The following is a 20,104-nucleotide window of genomic DNA, read 5'->3' on the forward strand; positions in this document are numbered from 1 at the left end:
AACAAAATATATATTCACTCTTTTAAAAGTGGACCTAAATCTAGTATACATTTAAATCACTAGGCCATTTTTGTTCGAAGAAATTTAGGTCACTAATAAACAATGGCAATGTAGAGAGTTATTAGTGTTCGCCAAAGAATAAGGATTTTTAAGAAACCTGTAAAATAGCTCAAATTTTTTATTTAAACTTGATGCGTCTCTATTGTCTAATTGACAACTTAAAAGTGTCCCATTTTCAAGTTATTTCAGAAAACAATTACGACAATTCAACCATGACACGAACGACCAATAGCTAAGGGCCTCAACGAAAAAAGAAAATCAACCAAATCCTTTGTGCAGAAACATTGTCCAAAAGATATCTGCAAGACTAAGAAGAAAAGTTCCCTCGACAAGTGTTCTCTCTCTTCTTTGTCATTATTGTTTTTTCAAAAATCACAAGTACCCTGCATAAACCAGAGAATCCCGAATGAGATACTCAGTGAACATTTGGGAAACTGATTGCATTTTGATATTAAGAAAAGAAAGCTTACTCGACAGAGTAAATTAGATGCCGACTAGATAATGATACCCTACACAATAAGATAAAATAATAATCAAATAATATATATCTATAACACGATGCTGCATCATTATGATTTTGATGCGAGAAGATGATAATGGCTTTGATGCTATAAAAACGACAGATATATAACAACGGCTGACCTCAGGAGGGTTAAATTTTGCTCCAAGATTGCTGAGTTTTGCATGGGATTCAGCATAATCCTTGAAGAAAGCATCCTGATCTGCAGCATACTTCTCAGCATAGACCTGCAATTTTCATTGTAGTTTCAGTTTTAAAGGCAAATATCATATATTGAAATGATTCAACTAGAGTTTTTTTTAACCTTGAAAGAAGGATCTTCAAAGATGGCAGCATCAGTGGGCAGGACAAGAAGATCTTCATCTCTCTTTTCCTTGATTTCCTGTTACGAAAAAAAATTAATAGACATCAAAGGACAAAAAAGAAAGACTTTCATTTCAAGATGTAAAGAAAGAGTTATGTTCTGAAACGCAACTGTGAAGTAAGAATTGTCAAACTTCAACCACTCTGGAGTCCATGACTGTCCTCCTGGTGCTCCCGGCCCCTCTTTCTACAATAGTATATTGCAACAACGCATAGTGAGTAGAGCTCGGAAATGGGTCGGATACCTGCTTGACCCCCGGCGGGTTAGCAGTTTTTTTTTCAAATTTTTTTTGACTTGCATAGCCTACGAAGAAAATTTAGCATACCGGCATCTGCCCTGCTTGAATTTGTGGTTATCCGCAAGTCATAATAATTAAATTAAAAATTTTATATAAATTTTAATTAAAAAGAAAAAATCATAATATAAATTGTATAATATAAAAATATCAACACATACATATTTTCTTAAATATAAATATCCATAAACAATAATATGAAATTATAAATCCTGTAGATTAACGGATATCGGGTTTAAAATATGCTGATATGCTGACCCGTCCCGCATCCAAAATATATAACCGCTGCGGGTTCAACCGGGACGGCATACATGAGTTGTGAACCAAATTCCCAACAATAATAGTGAGAACTTAAATACAAGTTCAATAAACAATACGTTATGGAACAGGACAAGAAAGAATACCGTGTACTTAGTTTCTGGCTTCCCCCAACCACTACGTTCTGGCCGAGATCTTCCTAAGGTGTGTGCACCAGATAATGCAACTATGTCCTGCAATTACAAAGTCATTCGAGATATAATCATTTACTTATAGGTTATCTTCTAGAAGTATGAAAATTGAAGCGCAATTCACCTTATCGTCTAAACCCATTCTGTAGAAGACTTCTCTGAGATGATTAGCGGGTGAAGGAGGACCAGCGTCTATAGAACATATGACATTGGAAACTAATATAAATTTTGAAATAATATGACAGTAACCAAAGAAAACATCCATAAATGAGAGTGCTAATACCAGGAAGCCTTCCTTCTTCAGGACACTCATGAGGACCAGAGGTATCAACTCTTCCATATTTCATGGGTATTTTTGGTCCTCCAGCTTCCTGAATTTCAGAAAATCTAGTTACTAAATATGTCCATGACCAGTAAAAGTAGGTTCAAGATTTACCTCTATAGCAGTAGCACTGGCCAGTTGGAATAGGTCAGCGTAGGAGATCCCAGAGTACATGTCTTTGATGTGCTTAATCAGGTTTAAAGCATTTACAAGACCTGAAAGCAACAACAAACATATGGTTAAAGAGAGAGAGAGAGAAGAAAAAAACAGGTGTATATTACCAGCATTAGCAGCGTGCTTAAGCTCAATCTCGTATCTGAGACTGCCATTAGCTCCACCTCTCTGAGGCCACTCAGAGATGTTCTTGTTGTAGGTGCCAGCATCATGCCATCCCAAACGAACAAGAATTGGGTGGCAAAACTTGGTGTTGAGGAGCTCTTTGATGTCTTCTCTAGCACTCTTCAACTGTTCAGGATCCGTAGCTGCTGTGCAGTGGGTGGTTGCAGCCGAGCTGAAGCTCCGATTCACCAACGCAGCTTGACATCTCTTCTGAGATCAGGATTAGAGGAAACTCAGATCGGATATAGGAAAAGAGAAATGAAGAATTGCGAGGGTACCTGAGAGAGAAGCGGCGATGAGACGAGAGATCTGGTGAACGATAAAGATGACGAGGGAAAAGAGAGTTTGGATCCAGAGGAGGAGAAGCGGAGGAGACGAGAAGCTGAGACTTGAGTTCGAAGAGAGGAAGCCATAGTGGTGGTGGTGGTGTTGAGTGCGAGAGACACGCGCTCTGCCATATGAAGCGATCTGCGGTTTTTATTAGGTTTAGGTTTAAGAGTGCGATTGAACGGCGATTGATACTGCCACGCCGCAGGGAGAATATGACTCGAGGGTTTTCGAGGTCTGTTTTATTTTACCAAAAAACAAAATGGCACGTCCTCAGTCAATCCACATGTTTTTTTTTTTGAAAAAAAAAGAGAGTTGTTGCACTACCTAACAATTGACTATGCTAATTGAGTAGGTGAGATTTTCCTGTACGAGGTGTTTTACGTAGAACAAAAAAAAATGGGGATGCATAATATGAAATGAACTAATACGATACGCCTCTGAATCACACACACTCTATTGACCTCACATGCTCTCGTTTGGTCTTTCTTTCTCTCTCGATTCAACACCAAAAAGAAATATTGAACAACGAAAATTTGAAAGTACAAGAAGATCTCATATATAATAACGAAAATCTGAAAGTACAAGAAGAGTCTCATATATAGTAGTACCAGTATTGTGTCAAGTAGAGTACTACCACAGATGAACACAAAGAATTTATCAACAAAGAAATAAGTTTTTACTAATCTCTTCCGAGTAAAATTACAAGTCATACTTAATCAGGAAACACACTAGGCTCACACGTTTCCATGATCTTCTAACACATGATCCTAAGAAACTCTCACTTCTTTAGCCTTTTATAATTCACTCACCGTACAAATAATGAAACCACTTTTGCTAAGAATACTTTTCTGTGTGTTAATCAAATACAAAGCTCCCCTAGTTATACTAAATCTGTGACGACGAAACCAATGCCAGAAAGTTTCCGAGCAATCTTTATTCTCTAAAAAAGAAATAAAAATGTGGAAAACTAAAACTTTGTATGATTAAAAAGAAAAATTATACGACAAGCTCCTCATAAAGGATCATTCAATCTCTCGAACAAACGTTTCCCAAGCATCGAAACAACCAAACCAGCATCGTCCGACACACCATTAGGCAAGTTGGATAAACCACATCCAACTCGCCATCGGGCGAGTTGGATCAACCAATGTCGATTGATACTATTCATTGATAGTCGATCGATACTATTTATTGATAGTCGATCGATACACCAATAGAGTTGTCGATCGATGTTCCTTCCAGCAAGCTTTAGCGAACAGGTTTGAATTATGTTCTTTATTTTGGTAAATATGCCTTATAGAGTAATAGTTCAACGTAGCCTGACTGGGCAATTATTATGACTTTCCTGCATTCTAAGGTTTTGAATTGATTTAAGCCATACGATTATTTGATCATACTTTGCCCTTACTAACTGCAGGACGGAGGAGAAGTTGTAAAGAAAAAAGCCTTTGTTCCACCTCCACGTTTCATGAACATTGATGAAGCTAGGTAGTCTTGTTAAAAGCCGTTGTACTTGAGAAGATTTTGTTAAAGTTCTGCACCCTTAAAATTTGTTATATGCGTACAGGGAATTGCACATACGTGTTGAGCGTCGGCGTGATCCCATGACCGGTGATTACTTTGAAAATATTGGTGGCATGCTTTTCAAAGATGGTTTCATGTACAAAGCAGTATCTTTGAAGTCCATCATTGCTCAGAATTGTAGGGGATGGATCTAACCATCCCACAAGGCCCAAGGAATAGAAGGCCTGGCCCGGACCAAAGAAAGCGATGGCTTAGATAATCGGTTTAAAAGGTCAGTCTCTCGGCTCTCTTCTAGAGTACCTTGAGTCGACCGACGTCGACTAAAAGGCACCCAGCTCGGCGACCGCTCGGATGAATACGGGCCTCTCGGCCCAATAAGGAAAGCCCACGAAGACGACATAAGCTAGGTCAAGAACGACACATCAGAGGACTATATAAGGAGAAGGAAGAGGAACGAGAAAGGGATCCGAAATCATCTGACTAACACTTGGCGGCTAGATTAGGGTTTTCACCTTTACTTCATCTTGCCGTTATTTGTACTTTTCCGGTAGCTCATCGAGTTACCGGCCTCTTCTCTGTCGCATTCTCTTTACTTCTCTTGTAACCGACTGAACGTTTCTTCCGACCATAATAAAAACGTCTTTGTTAAACCCACATCTCCTTTTCACCGTTTTCCGATCAAACAGTTGGCGCCCACCGTGGGGCCTCTCTAGCAAAGTAACGTTAGTACTATGGTTGTCAGCAACGACAGTTCTTTGTCAGGCGAGGACAGTTCTTGTCTAGCAAAGCTCTCGAGGTGATGCCGGCTCCCGAGGTGACACCTACGCCTACACCAGTGACTCCGCTACCCCCTCCTGCGTCTATGGAAACCATCCTGGCACGCCTCGCCCTGCAAGAAGCGGCGTAGAAGGCGGCGGTCGACCAAATCACAGCTATAGCAAAAATACTCGCCCCTATCGCCGCAAACGCCGAAGCTTCAACGGCGCAGTACCGTCGACACCTGTTCGCCACAGAACGAACCACCAACGTAGCACCTACGCGGGGCAACGACAACCAAAGCGCCGGTAACGACATCAACGCACACACCGCAAGCGAACTAGCAGCGTTGAAACAGTCGGTCCTTGACATCAACTCGAAGATCCACCAGGTGACGACCTCGGCGCCCCAAATCGAGCACGTACTCGCGGAATCTCTTCGTACACCCTTCACGCAAAGGGTCACCGGCGTACGGCTCCAGAAGATGGAGAAACTTCGTCTTCCAACCTTCAAAGGTCTCTCCGACCCTTCTACTCATGTCACGTCCTTCAACATAGCGATGCGACGCGCAAATCTGACCGACGAAGACAAAGGCGCCGGCTTTTGCCAACTCTTCGTCGAAACCCTAGAAGGACCGGCCCTTACTTGGTTCACAGGCCTCAGAGAAAACTCCGTCGATTGTTTCCACGACCTCTCAACGGCCTTCCTGAAGAACTATATCATGTTCACTAACCAAGAAACGACCGTGTCGGATTTGTGGAACCTCACTCACACCAGCGGCCAAAGCCTCCGCGACTTCATGGAGAAGTTCAAGGCTATCGTCTCGAAAGTTGATATTCCTGACCCTATCGCTGTCGAGTCTCTGATGAACACTTTGCACGTTGACTCCACGTTCCGTCAGGATCTTTACCGATACCCGACGAAATCTGTGTCCGACGCCATCGCTCGCTCGAACAACTTCATCCGCATGGAAGAAGACACAAGAGCAAAGTTCGCAAAAGAAGCAGCAGCGAAACAGCGACCCGCCCGAACAAACGACACCCGCCCTGAGCCCCGCCAGCACTCCTCCGGTGGGAATACCACTCAGAAGCGAGGCTACGTTAGCTCGGTCGGCGACGAGGAATCGCCAAAAACAGCAGCCGTCACGCGAGAGAAAGCCTGGAACCACTGGGATCGAGACTCCGCCTCGAAGCAATCAAAGTCGTCCGAACCAGCGAGTTCAAACTCCGAGGAGCCAAAGAAATGGTGCCTCTACCACAAAAGGGATTCCCATGATACGAAAGAATGCAAAGTCCTCATCGGGCAATTTTTCGACGGGATCACTAACGGGACAATTCAAATGCCCACCTCTCCAACGACACCGAAAAACACCAAAAGTTGGAGTAAGAACAAGGAGAAGAAGGCACAGAAGTCTCAACAGAACACGGCCCCGAGCGAGGAAAGAGCGAGCCCTGAGCGCACTCCTGTCAACAACGTTGGCTCCGCCAACGATTCGTCAGAAGACGAACATCCGCGTCGCCGGCGACGAGTGGAAGTCATACTCTCTCGCCCTTGTGACTCCTCTGACGACGACTCCTCGACAGTGCAACCAGATTTACGCGACAAACTGAACAGCAAAGTTGAGCAGTCTCTCACTTCCCCGATAACAGATAAAGACCTGCGCACCCTATTGAAGCGAAAGAGCGCTACGAACGAACACGTAGGAAGCGCCGACCTCCGTGCGACCATCTCAAAATCCAGCGCCCGGAGAATAGGTCAAAACGGCGACCTTCACGACCAGCTCAATTCAAAGGCCGATGACCTGCGAATCCAACTCAACCGTTCGAAAGGGTCCGATCTGCGACGACGTCTCGAATCAAAAAAGAAAAAGCCCGCAGAAACTCCTAAATTCGAGAACACAACTGATGATTTGAGGAAGCAACTCGAATCAATGCGAGCTACCCGCACCCCGCACATTAGCGTCATAATGGGAGGATCACCCCCTTGCGGTGACTCAGTTCGAGCCGTCAAAGACTACAAACGACAAGCCACCACCTCCAAGAAGTGGCCTCCTCCAGTCGAAAATGATCACCAGATCACTTTTTCGGCACTAGATACCAAGGGCGTCCACATGCCACACAACGATCCTCTCCTCGTCGACCTCGACATCGGAGAATGTCTAGTCGCGAAAGTCCTTATCGATACCGGCAGCTCAGTCGATCTCATCTTTCGCGACACACTCGACAAAATGGGAGTCGATTTAAGAGATATGAAGCCTTCCTCCCGCACGCTCACTGGCTTCAACGGAGCCTCGGAGCAAATGATCGGAACAATTCATCTTCCAGTATACGCAGGTGGTATAACCCGTACCGTCAAGTTCTCCGTCATCCGAGCCAAAGCGCCCTACAATGCCATCCTCGGAACACCATGGTTGCATTCCATGAAAGCCGTTCCCTCGACGTACCATCAATGCGTCAAGTTTCCCAGCAAAGACGGAAAAACACAGACGATTCGGGGAGATCAACAAGCCGCGAGAGAACTGCTGATCGCAACTGTAAAGATGCAGCAACAGGCTTCCCTCGTCAACTCCTTCAGTAAACCACTTCACAAGATATACCCCCAGAAGGAGGAAGTTCGCGAAGTCGCAATTGATGAGTCCGACCCAACGAAAATCATCCGAGTTGGCGTCTACCTGTCCGACGACATATGTTCAAGGATCGTCTCTTTCATCAAAGACAACGCTTCAACGTTCGCCTGGAAGACCTCCGACATGAAGGGGATCGACCCCGCAGTTACCTCCCATGAACTGCACGTCGACCCGACGTTCAAACCCATCCGACAGAAGCGACGGAAACTCGGTCCAGAAAGATCTAAAGCAGTGAACGAAGAAGTCGACAGGCTCCTCGACGCGGGTTTTATTACCGAAGTTCGATACCCCTAATGGTTAGCCAACCCGGTCGTCGTCAAGAAGAAAAACGGCAAATGGCGCATATGCGTCGACTTCACGGACCTCAACAAGGCATGCCCAAAGGATAGTTACCCACTCCCTCACATCGATCGTCTCGTCGAATCAACCGCTGGTAACGAACTCCTAACCTTCATGGACGCTTTCTCGGGATACAACCAGATCTTGATGCACCCCGATGATCGCGAGAAGACAGCATTCATCACCGACAGAGGGACTTATTGCTACAAGGTGATGCCCTTCGAGCTAAAAAACGCCGGCGCGACTTATCAGCGACTCGTTAACCGAATGTTCGCTGATCAGCTTGGCAACACCATGGAAGTGTACATCGACGAAATGTTAGTCAAATCGCTCAAGGCCGACGACCACCTAAATAACTTACGCGACTGCTTCAAGATCTTGAACGACTACGGGATGAAGCTCAACCCGGCCAAATGTACCTTCGGTGTCACCTCCGGGGAATTCCTCGGCTACATCGTCACTCAGCGAGGAATCGAAGCTAACCCCAAGCAGATCTCGGCGATTCTCGACCTTCCAAGCCCGAAAAACAGCCGCGAAGTGCAGCGACTAACGGGACGCATAGCAGCTCTCAACAGGTTCATCTCGCGATCGACCGACAAGTGTCTTCCCTTCTACGAGCTACTAAGGGGAAACAAGAGGTTCGTCTGGGATGAAAAATGCGAAGAGGCGTTCAATCAACTCAAGCATTATCTCACGACCCCACCCGTACTATCGAAGCCAGAGGCCGGCGACACACTATCTCTCTACATCGCCATCACATCCTCCGCCGTCAGCAGCGTACTGATTCGAGAAGATTGGGGAGAACAGAAACCAATCTTTTACACAAGTAAAAGAATGACGGAGCCAGAGACGAGATATCCAACACTCGGAAAAATGGCCCTAGCCGTCGTCACCTCGGCCAGAAAACTGCGACCCTATTTCCAGTCGCACACGATCGAAGTACTGTCCAACCAACCACTCAGAATGGTTATGCAAAATACTAACCAGTCGGGACGGTTGACCAAATGGGCGATGGAGCTGAGCGAACATGACATCGTGTACAAGAATCGCACAGCAGCAAAGTCACAAGTCCTTGCCGATTTCTTGATCGAGTTGACGCCAGAGCTGGAGCAAGACCTCATCCTACCAAGTGTAAACTGGATCCTCCACGTCGACGGTTCATCCACGAGCAAAGGATCAGGAGCAGGAGTGCAATTGCAATCACCAACAGGAGAACTCATTCGGCAGTCATTCAGTTTTGGTTTTGCGGCGTCAAACAACGAAGCTGAGTACGAATCCCTCATCGCGGGGCTCCGTCTCGCCAAGGCGGTGAAAGCCAAAAGAATCAGCGCTTACTGCGACTCTCAACTCGTCGTAAGCCAATACCTCGGTGATTACGACGTCCGCAACGAAAGGATGGACGCCTACCTCAAACTCGTCCAAGACCTTACGCGAGACTTCGAGTTCTTCGAACTCACGAAGGTTCCTCGCGGAGAGAATGTTTGTGCCGACGCCCTCGCCGCTCTGGGAAGCAAGCTACACGACCAAGTCAAGAGGACAATCCCAATCCACAAAATCGAGAAACCGAGCATCGACACGAAGGCAGAACAGGCCGTGATTATAGCAGCGATCAACGACGCGATGGATATCGACAAAGTGGAATCTCCTTCGCAAGATGATCACCCAACAGATTGGTGCAAGGAACTCATCGATTACCTCGCTGAAGGTTTACTGCCCGTCGAGAAATGGGACGCACGGCGACTGAAACGACGTAGCGCACACTACGTCGTCATGGATGGGGAACTACACCGATGGACTGCAACAAAGGTACTACTCAAATGTATCGCCGGCGAAGAAACGAGACTCGTCATGGCCGAAACACACGAAGGAGCAGCAGGCAATCACTCGGGCGGGCGAGCTCTCGCACTAAAAGTTAAAAACCTCGGATTCTACTGGCCAACCATGAACGCCGACTGCGAGACATACGCGCGCAAATGCGATAAATGCCAACGTCACGCCAAAACCATACACAGCCCAACGGAGTTTCTCCACACCTTGACTGCTCCATACCCATTTATGCGGTGGGGAATGGACATTATCGGTCCGATGCCAGCATCTCGACAAAAGAAGTTCATCCTGGTTCTCACCGATTACTTCACCAAATGGGTTGAAGCCGAAGCCTATGCCAGCATAACCGACAAGGAAGTACAAAACTTCGTCTGGAAGAACATAATCTGCCGACACGGGCTCCCATACGAGATAATCACGGACAACGGTTCACAATTCATCTCGCATCAATTCAAGGGCTTCTGCGATAGATGGCGCATTCGACTCAACATGTCGACCCCGAGAAACCTGCAAAGTAATGGCCAAGCCGAATTAACGAACAAGACCATCATAGACGGTCTGAAGAAATGACTCGACTTAAAGAAAGGTTGCTGGGCAGACGAACTAGACGGTGTCCTGTGGTCCCACAGAACCACTCCTCGCGGAGCGACGAAGACTACACCCTTCTCAATGGCCTACGGCGTCGAGGCAATGGCTCCCGCAGAAGTGAACATGACGAGTCTGCGCCGATCGCGAATGTCACAGAACGCCGAACTCAACCGCGACATGCTCCTCGACGCACTTGACGACATCGAGGAAAAGCGCGACCAAGCGTTACTCCGCATCCAGAATTACCAGCATCAAATCGAGAGCTACTACAACAAAAAGGTCAAGTCGCGTCCTCTCGAGATGGGCAACCTTGTCTTAAGAAAGGTCTTCGAAAACACTAAGGAGTGGAAAGCCGGCAAGCTCGGAGCCAACTGGGAAGGACCATACAAGATAGTCGAAGTCATCAAGCCAGGAGTATACCGCCTCGAGACTTCAACAGGCGAAGCAGTACCGAGAGCCTGGAACTCCAAACATCTCCGCCTCTTCCATCCTTAGTCGAGGCAAACACCAACCCGAGTAAATGCGCCCCAAAGGCCACTTTTACTCCCCAAAAAAAAAGATCGAGTAAATGCGCCCCAAAAGGCCACTTTTACTCGCAAAAAAAAAAAAAAAAAAAAAAACCGAGTAAATGCGCCCCAAAGGCCACTTTTACTCCCCAAAAAAAAAATCGAGTAAATGCGCCTCAAAGGCCACTTTTACTCACAATCTAAGAACTACGAATGGCTTGATTCCCGCAAAGGGATACGTAGGCAGCCCAAAGAAAAAGGGTCCAGCCGAAATATAAAAAAAAAAAAAACCCCTCCCCGAGGAATCGATCTCCGAAGCAGACGATCACTGAAGCGATGCCTACACGAACACGCCCCGGCTTCTCGAACAAACGTATCGGCACTCGCATCCCACGTTGAATACGTCCTGGACAGACACGTATTCACGGGAGTCGGCCGTGTTGCGACCTAAACCAACACGGCCGAGACAATGACTCCAATTCACCCTATAATTGACTAAGTAAGGTCTGGCCAACCAAACGCTTGAAAATTACGTTAGGATCGATTTGGAACCGTCAAAGTCGAGAACTCATAATTAACAATGAAACTCAAAATGGCAAACAGTCGCGACTCAAAGAGGTCGACCGAGACAAAGTCATAACGAGCTTAAAACTATAATGATTCGACGCCTCGAACAGCGTTTACACCGAACAAATAGAGTTACTTCGAATCTCGAGAAATCATGCATTTGATAAGACAAGTCTAAGTTAAATAAAACGGCTTAAGCGATTCAAAGAGTTCGAAATGACAAAGACAAGAAAAAAAGCCCCAGGCAGAATTCTAGAAAAGAAAAACAACAACAGAAGTCCTCCGGGACTCAAAAAGAAAACAACATACAAGAGACCCTAATCCTCTCGGTCGCTCTCACGATCGTTGAGGGCAGAAAGCTCCGAAGCCCTAACACTCGACTCACGAGCAGCCGGAGAGACGTGCATCTCATCTGATCTCAGGACCTCTTCAAACACCCCCACATTCTCTTCTTCATTGCCTCGACGGGATCCTTCAGCCGAAGTGTCCGAAAGTACGAGCAGGGGAGCGTTATCTTCAGCAGCAAGGTTCCCTCGGTTAGGCGTCTCTCCCTCGAACGCAGTCGAAGGACCCTCACCGAGGGGCGTCGGGTCTGCATGCCGTTCTTCGGTCAGATGAGTAAGCGGAGTGTGAAGAGTCAGCGCAGTCTCGGGATCGATTAAGCCGGCGTTGGACCCATACGGATCAAGACTCGCCAAGATTCGAGCATCCACGAACTGAGAGTCCAACACAAGAGGAGAGAGTGCGAGATCTCCCGCGGGTATCTCGCCCACTTTGAGCTTTCCGGCCTCTTGCTCGTATTTCCTCTCTTGCTCCGCGAATATCTCGATGGTAGCTTGCGAGATGTCGCTCCCAGCCCTCCTTAAGGCTTCGAGGCATTTCCTGGTCCCAAAGGCTTGGCTATGGAGTAACCGAGCTTCATCATAAGGGCCTCGCCGCTCTTCTCGGGAACGAATCCTCGCAAAACGACGGTTAGCTTTCGCAGCCATCTCGGCCTCGACTCTTCCCCTTTCCTTTGTGACCTCTAGGATCCTGGAGTCCCTAAGGCATTTCATCTCCCTTTCATGAGCTGCAGTAAGCGAGACCATCTCGCTCTCGAGATCAGCATTTTTCTGTTCAAGCTCACGGACGACACCTCGGGACGCCTCCAACTCGGCCTTCAGCTCGTCTCTCCGAGTTATGGTGCGACTAACCATACCATTGAGCCTCTCGAGATCGCTCCTTTTCTCGCTCAGCTGGCGAGCAAGGACCTCCTCCTTCTCAGCAAACTCCTTCTTAGCCAGCTCGAGCTCGCCCAAAGCTCCCTTCAGCGCAGTATCATACTTGTCAATCAAGACATTCATCGCGCTGTCCCCCTAAAGATGCGAAGCAATGAAAACCGCAAGGAATTAGCACTAGGGTAATGGAGCGAGAAAAACATAAGAGGAAGTTGAATTATTTACCAGCAATTTGGCCCTCGCGGCTTCCTCGTACTCTCTCCCGAAGATAAGATCCTTCACAGCGGGCAAAGGTTTCGCCCTTCCCCTAAACTGACGAAGGAGCTCCCCGCATTTCTCCGGAACGTACGCCAACGGAGCCGGCCCCTCGTAGTGAAAGTCGACTTTGTCGGGAAAGCTAACTCCGGGTACCCTCCTCAAGATGGCATCACCGCGAGAAGAGGTACCAGTCTGGACGGCCCCGATATTGGGACGGGCTGGAACCTCTGCATGAGGAGACATCGGAGCAGGAAATCGCTCCTCGCCACCTGCTTCGTCGCCACGCCCTCTTATCAGAAGTGGCGACCCCTCAGATTCCTCTTCGAGGTTATCTGAGCGCGCATCTCCGAGAGAAGCCTCGGACTCCTGCCCGTCGACGGCCTCCTCCTCGTCGTCTTCTTCTCCAAGGGCCCCATCTTCGAGAACCTCCTCCTCGGGGTGAAGTTCCTCTTCCTGGACGTCTCCCCCCTCAGTTTCGGTCGGTCCCTCGAGATTCCCCGACTCCTCGCTAACGGACTTCTTCTTTGTCCTCTTCTTCTTTTTCTTCTTCTGAGGTTCACCAGAAGGAGGGACATCACTCGCCTCCTCGGTACTCCTCTCAACTCCCGAGCCGTCACCTCTTTTCCTTTTTCTGCCCTTCCCCGCGCCTCTGGCATCGGAAGGGGGAACCTCGCCAGCACGAGGAACCGCCATCGAAGGTCCTTCCCCGCTAGTCAGCCCCAGCTGGGCCGCTATCATCGCGCTCAGATCAGGAAGAGTACCCATCTTCTTCGCCTCAGAAATTTGTTTCTGGATGTCTCTCGGGAAGATGTCTAGTCGCTTAGCGCGAATAGGAAGAACGGTCGGAAGGTCGGATCTCCACTCTCCTGAAAACATGCAGAAGAGTCAAGACGCGATAAAAAAGCTTACGACTAAAATGATGTAATCTAAAGGTGCGGGAAAACATACTTCGAGCGATTCGATCTTTAAGCTCGCGGATCTTCTTAACGGTGATCTCGGACCAGCGATAGAATCGAAGCAGAGCGACGGCACGGACACTCCTCAAGAAATCTTCGGGATAAACGGGAGAAGTAGGATGGCCGACTGCATACAAAGCAAAAAAAATATACATGATTAGAATCGACAAGTTTCTTACGGATCGCGACAGAATATTCTACCGCAAGAACGGTTCCAAAGAACTCGATAATCATTTTGGGGAGGTTCCTCGAAGGCCGAGCTGTCGGACTTGAGGAAGAAGTAGGAACGTTGCCAGTTCTGCGTCTTATTCGGATGACCGGCACATACATTGCAGTTCGGTCGCATCTTCACCGAGTAGGTGCCATCCTTCATATCGGTTATTGAGGTCATCTCCTCGAATGATCTGACGCTCATCGGCATATCGATCTGCTCCGCCAAAACCGACAAAGTAACCGCTAGTCGCAGCGAGCCATTCAGCAGCTGACTGATCGCGAGATCTCGGCGTCTGGCGTAGGCAGTAATCAATCGCGGGATGGGGAACCAGCAGTGAGTGTCTCCCTGAAAATAGGACTCATACACCGTCTGGTACCCAATCGGAGGAGACCAAGGCCTCTGCGTTTCCGTAGGCACAAGGAAGGTCACGCCCACGGCGCCAGCAGCCCGAAGAACCCTCTTCACACTTCCTGAAGTCGACTTTGTCTTCTCTACGCCTTCCCAGTCCTTACCGGCTAAGAAGGCAGGACGCAATAAGTCGGTATGGAGTTGAGGAAGCTCTTCGAAAATCCCGTCAGGGTAGAAGATAGTCGGGAATAGTTCGGCATCAGAATCATCGCTTTCCGAGGAACCACCCTCCACAGGTCGAGCCCTCAAGGTGATCGACTCAACAGGCATCGCCCCGCTCTGCCCGTCTCTCGCACATTCCGTCGCGTCTCTCGTAACGACGTTCTCACTTCCTTCCCTCGCAAGTCTCGTAGCATCCGCGACCAGAAGCCTATGAGAACGGGATAGGTTCGCCGTATCCATCATCGCCCCACGATGAATCGCTTCTGGATCTCCGACGCGATCCCCGTCGGGATTTCTTGCCGTATTTGACGCCGCTGCGACTGCCTTCCCTTTCTGCTGCCTCGATAACCTCTGACCCGACGACATCGCGGAGCGTAACGGTGAAGAATGCTTCGAATGAATCTAACAACACTTAGAGAGATAAAGGAAAGAGAGAGAAAGTACCTTTGATCGCGGAGAAAAACTTGAAGAAATGAGAGAAGGACCGCATATTTATAAGGAAAAGAGAAGGGGGAAACTCGAGGTGTCATCATTAGGCCTATTCGGGCCTAAATGGGCCTCGAAATCTCCCCTAAAAACCCAGCGGACCCTCGCGACGATTCCGCTTCTCGACGTGTCGTGAAAAGAAGAGACGGGGGAAAATCGAAGCGTCATCATTAAGTCTAAACGGGCCTAAATGGGCCTCGAAACTCTCCCAAAGATCCCAACGACTCCCGCGACTTTCCGGCGTCTCGTCTTAATTAACCAACGGTTATCCTAAAATCGGCTAAACCGACAAATTTACCAAGACACACTGATCAAAATCTGGGAGCCTGCGACTCAACAACTCCGAGAGAAGGTATCGCCGCAGCCTTTTCTGCGACTCATCGACCCATCGCTTCAACCTCCCGACAGGACTTCTATTCCTTTGAACCTTCAAGTTCCAGAATCGATCATGAGCGAGGCGACTCTTTGCTCACTGATGGACCGGGGGGACTTACTGTAGGGGATGGATCTAACCATCCCACAAGGCCCAAGGAATAGAAGGCCTGGCCCGGACCAAAGAAAGCGATGGCTTAGATAGTCGGCTTAAAAGGTCAGTCTCTCGGCTCTCTTCTAGAGTACCTTGAGTCGACCGACGTCGACTAAGAGGCACCCAGCTCGGCGACCGCTCGGATGAATACGGGCCTCTCGGCCCAATAAGGAAAGCCCACGAAGACGACATAAGCTAGGTCAAGAACGACACATCAGAGGACTATATAAGGAGAAGGAAGAGGAACGAGAAAGGGATCCGAAATCATCTGACTAACACTTGGCGGCTAGATTAGGGTTTTCACCTTTACTTCATCTTGCCGTTATTTGTACTTTTCCGGTAGCTCATCGAGTTACCGGCCTCTTCTCTGTCGCATTCTCTTTACTTCTCTTGTAACCGACTGAACGTTTCTTCCGACCATAATAAAAACGTCTTTGTTAAACCCACATCTCCTTTTCACCGTTTTCCGATCAAACAAGAATGTTACACCAACTTTTGATGAACTTGAAAAATTCAATAAGCCAAGTGAAAATGGAGAGGCCGAATTTGGTGGTCTGTCAACTTTATTTGCAAACAGAAAGAAAGGTCACTTTATGAAGGGTGATGCAGTTATCGTTATCAAGGGGGATCTTAAAAACTTGAAAGGTTGGGTTGAGAAAGTAGATGAGGAAAACGTTCTGATCAGATCAGGAATGAAAGGTCTCCCTGTAAGCATCCTTACCACTTGGCTTTTGGTACTGGTTGCGTGTTTCTAAGATCATCGAGCCATGGAAAAAGGCCGACCATTACTCTTGTATTGCAGGATCCTCTTGCTGTAAATGAGAAAGAGCTCTGCAATACTTTGAGCCTGGAAATCACGTGAAGGTTGTTTCTGGGACCCATGAAGGAGCAACAGGCAGGGTTGTCAAAGTTGATCAACATGTGCTTATCATTCTGTCTGACACGACCAAAGAACATGTAAGTCAACTTTTGTGTATGAATTGAGTCTTTTTCTGACGACTATGGTAACTAAATCTCAAGAGAATATACGTATAGGTCCGCGTGTTTGCTGATCATGTTGTTGAGAGCTCAGAAGTGACAACTGGTGTTACCAAAATCGGGCAGTATGAACTTCATGATCTTGTCCTTCTGGAGTAAGTGGAATACCTACTCATCTTGAAGTGATGCAGAGTTCCCATTTTCACGCTTCTGAAACCTTTTTTTTTTATTTTTTGATGCAGTAACCTTAGCTTTGGAGTAATTATACGTCTAGAAAATGAAGCTTTTCAGATAAATTGCCAACTTTCTGAAAATACAACAATCATTAAGTCTTATGTGTAGCTGCTGCAGTTTCAGATTTTCTTTTTGTTTTTCTTTTTCTTATAAACGCCAATGGATGTTTAACTCTGTTTTAATGTCCTTAGGTTCTTAAAGGGAATCCTGACAGACCAGAGGTTGCTCTTGTCAAACTCAGAGAAATCAAATGCAAACTCGATAGGAAAATTAGTGTTCAAGATCGCTACAAAAATGTCATTGCTGTGAAAGATGATGTTAGAGTAATCGAGGGTCCTAGCCAAGTGAGTACCTTTACAGACTGGCGCTGTGGGTTATCTTTCTCAACGCTAATTATCTCATGCCAATTAATGCGTACATAATAGGGTAAACAAGGTCCCGTGAGGCATATATACAAAGGAGTCTTATTTATATATGATCGGCATCACCTTGAGCATGCTGGATTTATATGCGCTAAATGCACATCATGTATTGTTGTTGGTGGATCACGTTCTGGTACTAATAGAAATGTAAGCGTTATATCCGTGGGATGGCCATGTTCTTGTTATTTGCTCCATAAAACTGTAGCTTCACCTCATTTAGCAATTTTGCTACTCTAGGGTTTAGCAATTTCAAGGCACCTGCCCCAGTACCCCCATCCCCAAGACGATTTCAACGCGGAGGCATGGGTTATAACGGTATGTTCAGATTTCTTCTATCCATTTTGATCGAGTAAGAGTACCTATTGTTTTGTTTTATTTTGCATTCTTCACTGGTCCGCTGCTCTTACTTTTTTTCCAGGACAAGGCAATTGTTTCCACTATATATATATGACTTGTACGGTAGTACAATGATCCATTGTGTAACAGCCCGATCCCCCGGCGTCCGACCGGGGTTATCGAAGGGGCGTTATGGACACGTGTCTACTCATTTAGACAACCCTACGTGTCCCGTTACTGGTCCCGAGAGACGAGCGCATAACCTTCTTTGAAATACCGTCACACCCACATCCATATACTTCTACTTACAGTCCTGCGCACAGGGAAAAATGGAAATGGAGGGGTGAGCAACAAGTTACTCAGTGAAGTGGCTCTAGACCAGCCTGCCCGCATGACACTCTATACTACTCTATGCGGGAACTAGGACTGACTAGCCACTACAGTCAGTTAATGCATTTTATCATTTTATATCGTCATCTGTAATTTCCACATTCAATTCCATACATTTCTAACAACCTAGTGATCAATCAATACAATGATCTCACTCATTGCCACACACGTCAAACCCTAGACTTATCCGACTCATCTTACCAGTCCGACTCGATCCTATGACACCTTTAACTCCCCGTTACCCGACCATGAGCTAAAGACCCTACAATGCACATCCTTTTCATCAATACGTCCTTTTCATCAATGGGTAGCCCCAACTAGGCTTCTACCCCATATTCTTATGGATTGGCCACATCTCCTATGGGTGCTTCCATATTCATGTGGATTGGCCACATCTCCTATGGATACCTAGCGTGAACTACTGCCACACATACTTTCCTTAGACTCTATATGCTTTCCCACCCATGCTTAACCTTAACGTTATTCTTCTATACTTTCACTTATCCTTTCACATCCTTATCAATTACACTTATCCCTTCTCATTTTTCATTTACTTTCCCTTTTCATTTAGACTTGTACTTGGACTCATTCACTAGACGCCACCCGTTATCGGTGTCGCACACAATACACATCGCACTCAAGTTCTACTTCAATAACATTATCAATCATTACTCATCTATCAGCTTAGCATTCATTTCTCTCTAGCATCCTAGCTTTAATCACAAACCACACATGGGACTACACATCCAAACATACAAGCATCACTCATCAACCAATCAACATCACCACAACATATATCAGTTCATCAAGTCCCGTTAACAGTATGAGGGTTCTTATGCATCATGATTCATTCATCTATCATCCTAGCAATTATCATGTTCTATCAACATAACTCTCAAACAGGGTCTAAACAACCTAACTCCAACATAAAGGAGTATACAGAATCATGAGAGAAGGTTGGGTTCGAGACACTCCACCTTGGCTTAGATCTGGATCTGGAAGCAAGAGACACGGGAGAGGAGATTGAGATCTGGTCACCACCACCACTACACGGCGCCGGCGAGGAGAGAGAGAGAGAGAGATCACGGAGGGAGAGAGAGAGAGAGAGAAAGAGAGGCGTGAGAGAAGAAGAGAGAAAAGGAAAAAGAGAAGCTTGACGGCTAGGGTTTCCTAGTCTCTCTAAATCTCTGCAGAGCTTCGCTCAAGTTTCAGAAATGAGAGAAAAGTGAGAGGAGGCAGCTTCATTTATAGGAAAAAGAGGGAACCCTAGGTCATTTACCCTAATGGGCTGCAGTCTTAACGGACTCTCCTTAAGAAATTTTTGGGCCAGGAACCGGGCCGTTACAATTCTCCCCTGTTAATCGGAATCCGTCCCCGAATTCCAAGCCCTAGACTTCCGAACTTAACATCCGATAACAAAAGGAACTCACACAATCACACATCATACAAGGGAGGCACACAAGGCGAGAACAACTTTGCTCGGGGATCTTTTAAAAACCAATGAATGAATTAAGCTCAAAAAGAAATTTTGCAAGTACAATGGATCTGATCAAAATCATAATAACGTATAGATATAGTGGGTGGTTTTGAAATCATTTTCAGGAGTGTTAGAAGAAACAAAACTTTTACAAACTCTTTTCTTTTAATGAAAACAAGTTTTTTTTTTGAAAACGTCGGAAATGCTGATCCCTTAGGACAGAACTAAGGGATCTTAACCCGCTCTGATACCAATTGTAACAGCCCGATCCCCCGGCGTCCGACCGGGGTTATCGAAGGGGCGTTATGGACACGTGTCTACTCATTTAGACAACCCTACGTGTCCCGTTACTGGTCCCGAGAGACGAGCGCATAACCTTCTTTGAAATACCGTCACACCCACATCCATATACTTCTACTTACAGTCCTGCGCACAGGGAAAAATGGAAATGGAGGGGTGAGCAACAAGTTACTCAGTGAAGTGGCTCTAGACCAGCCTGCCCGCATGACACTCTATACTACTCTATGCGGAAACTAGGACTGACTAGCCACTACAGTCAGTTAATGCATTTTATCATTTCATATCGTCATCTGTAATTTCCACATTCAATTCCATACATTTCTAACAA

General features: G+C 46.7%; 3 protein-coding genes and 1 long non-coding RNA gene across 6 annotated transcripts; 3 read left to right on the forward strand and 1 right to left on the reverse strand.

The window, feature by feature from the left end:
- Positions 1–165: 165 nt before the first annotated feature.
- On the reverse strand, positions 166–2,923 carry LOC106446926 (L-ascorbate peroxidase S, chloroplastic/mitochondrial-like). 3 transcript variants are annotated; one of them, XM_013888749.3, is made up of 11 exons: positions 2,628–2,923; positions 2,292–2,559; positions 2,125–2,225; positions 1,972–2,059; positions 1,813–1,880; positions 1,644–1,730; positions 1,056–1,130; positions 885–962; positions 703–807; positions 531–569; positions 166–443 (listed from the first exon to the last, which is right to left on the reverse strand). In XM_013888749.3, the coding sequence occupies exons 1-10, from the start codon at positions 2,805–2,807 to the stop codon at positions 555–557; spliced, it is 1,065 nt and encodes a 354-aa protein (XP_013744203.1). In that variant the 5' UTR covers positions 2,808–2,923; the 3' UTR covers positions 166–443; positions 531–554. The 3 variants fall into 3 exon arrangements, with proteins under 3 accessions (XP_013744203.1, XP_013744204.1, XP_048596152.1); XM_013888750.3 differs by having other exon boundaries at positions 2,292–2,556; positions 2,628–2,922; XM_048740195.1 differs by lacking the exons at positions 166–443; positions 531–569; positions 703–807; positions 885–962 and having other exon boundaries at positions 1,055–1,524.
- Positions 2,924–4,103: 1,180 nt separating this feature from the next.
- On the forward strand, positions 4,104–7,879 carry LOC125578131. The gene is made up of 2 exons (XM_048740428.1): positions 4,104–4,167; positions 4,247–7,879. The coding sequence occupies exon 2, from the start codon at positions 5,444–5,446 to the stop codon at positions 7,877–7,879; it is 2,436 nt and encodes an 811-aa protein (XP_048596385.1). The 5' UTR covers positions 4,104–4,167; positions 4,247–5,443.
- A 159-nt stretch (positions 7,880–8,038) lies between these two features.
- On the forward strand, positions 8,039–10,321 carry LOC106448743. Its single transcript, XM_013890589.1, has 3 exons — positions 8,039–8,241; positions 8,455–9,340; positions 9,386–10,321. The coding sequence occupies exons 1-3, from the start codon at positions 8,039–8,041 to the stop codon at positions 10,319–10,321; spliced, it is 2,025 nt and encodes a 674-aa protein (XP_013746043.1).
- A 5,303-nt stretch (positions 10,322–15,624) lies between these two features.
- On the forward strand, positions 15,625–17,421 carry LOC125578255. The gene is made up of 4 exons (XR_007316353.1): positions 15,625–16,596; positions 16,675–16,772; positions 16,860–17,195; positions 17,277–17,421. It is a non-coding gene; the product is annotated as an uncharacterized LOC125578255 (long non-coding RNA).
- The last annotated feature ends 2,683 nt before the right edge of the window (positions 17,422–20,104 follow it).

Source organism: Brassica napus, chromosome A9, assembly GCF_020379485.1.
Source record: "Brassica napus cultivar Da-Ae chromosome A9, Da-Ae, whole genome shotgun sequence".
Lineage (NCBI taxonomy): Eukaryota > Viridiplantae > Streptophyta > Magnoliopsida > Brassicales > Brassicaceae > Brassica > Brassica napus.

Bases quoted from the DNA above. Each gene is read 5' to 3' on its own strand.
- LOC106446926 (XM_013888749.3), bottom strand. From the start codon at position 2,807: ATGGCAGAGCGCGTGTCTCTCGCACTCAACACCACCACCACCACTATG. The intron at 1,881-1,971 runs GTATTAGCACTC...TATGTTCTATAG, and splicing joins TGAAGAAGGAAGGCTTCCTG to ACGCTGGTCCTCCTTCACCC. The intron at 1,731-1,812 runs GTGAATTGCGCT...TTGTAATTGCAG, and splicing joins GAATGGGTTTAGACGATAAG to GACATAGTTGCATTATCTGG.
- LOC125578131 (XM_048740428.1), top strand. From the start codon at position 5,444: ATGGAGAAACTTCGTCTTCCAACCTTCAAAGGTCTCTCCGACCCTTCT.
- LOC106448743 (XM_013890589.1), top strand. From the start codon at position 8,039: ATGGACGCTTTCTCGGGATACAACCAGATCTTGATGCACCCCGATGAT. The intron at 8,242-8,454 runs GTTAGTCAAATC...CCCGAAAAACAG, and splicing joins GAAGTGTACATCGACGAAAT to CCGCGAAGTGCAGCGACTAA. The intron at 9,341-9,385 runs GTCCAAGACCTT...GAACTCACGAAG, and splicing joins TGGACGCCTACCTCAAACTC to GTTCCTCGCGGAGAGAATGT.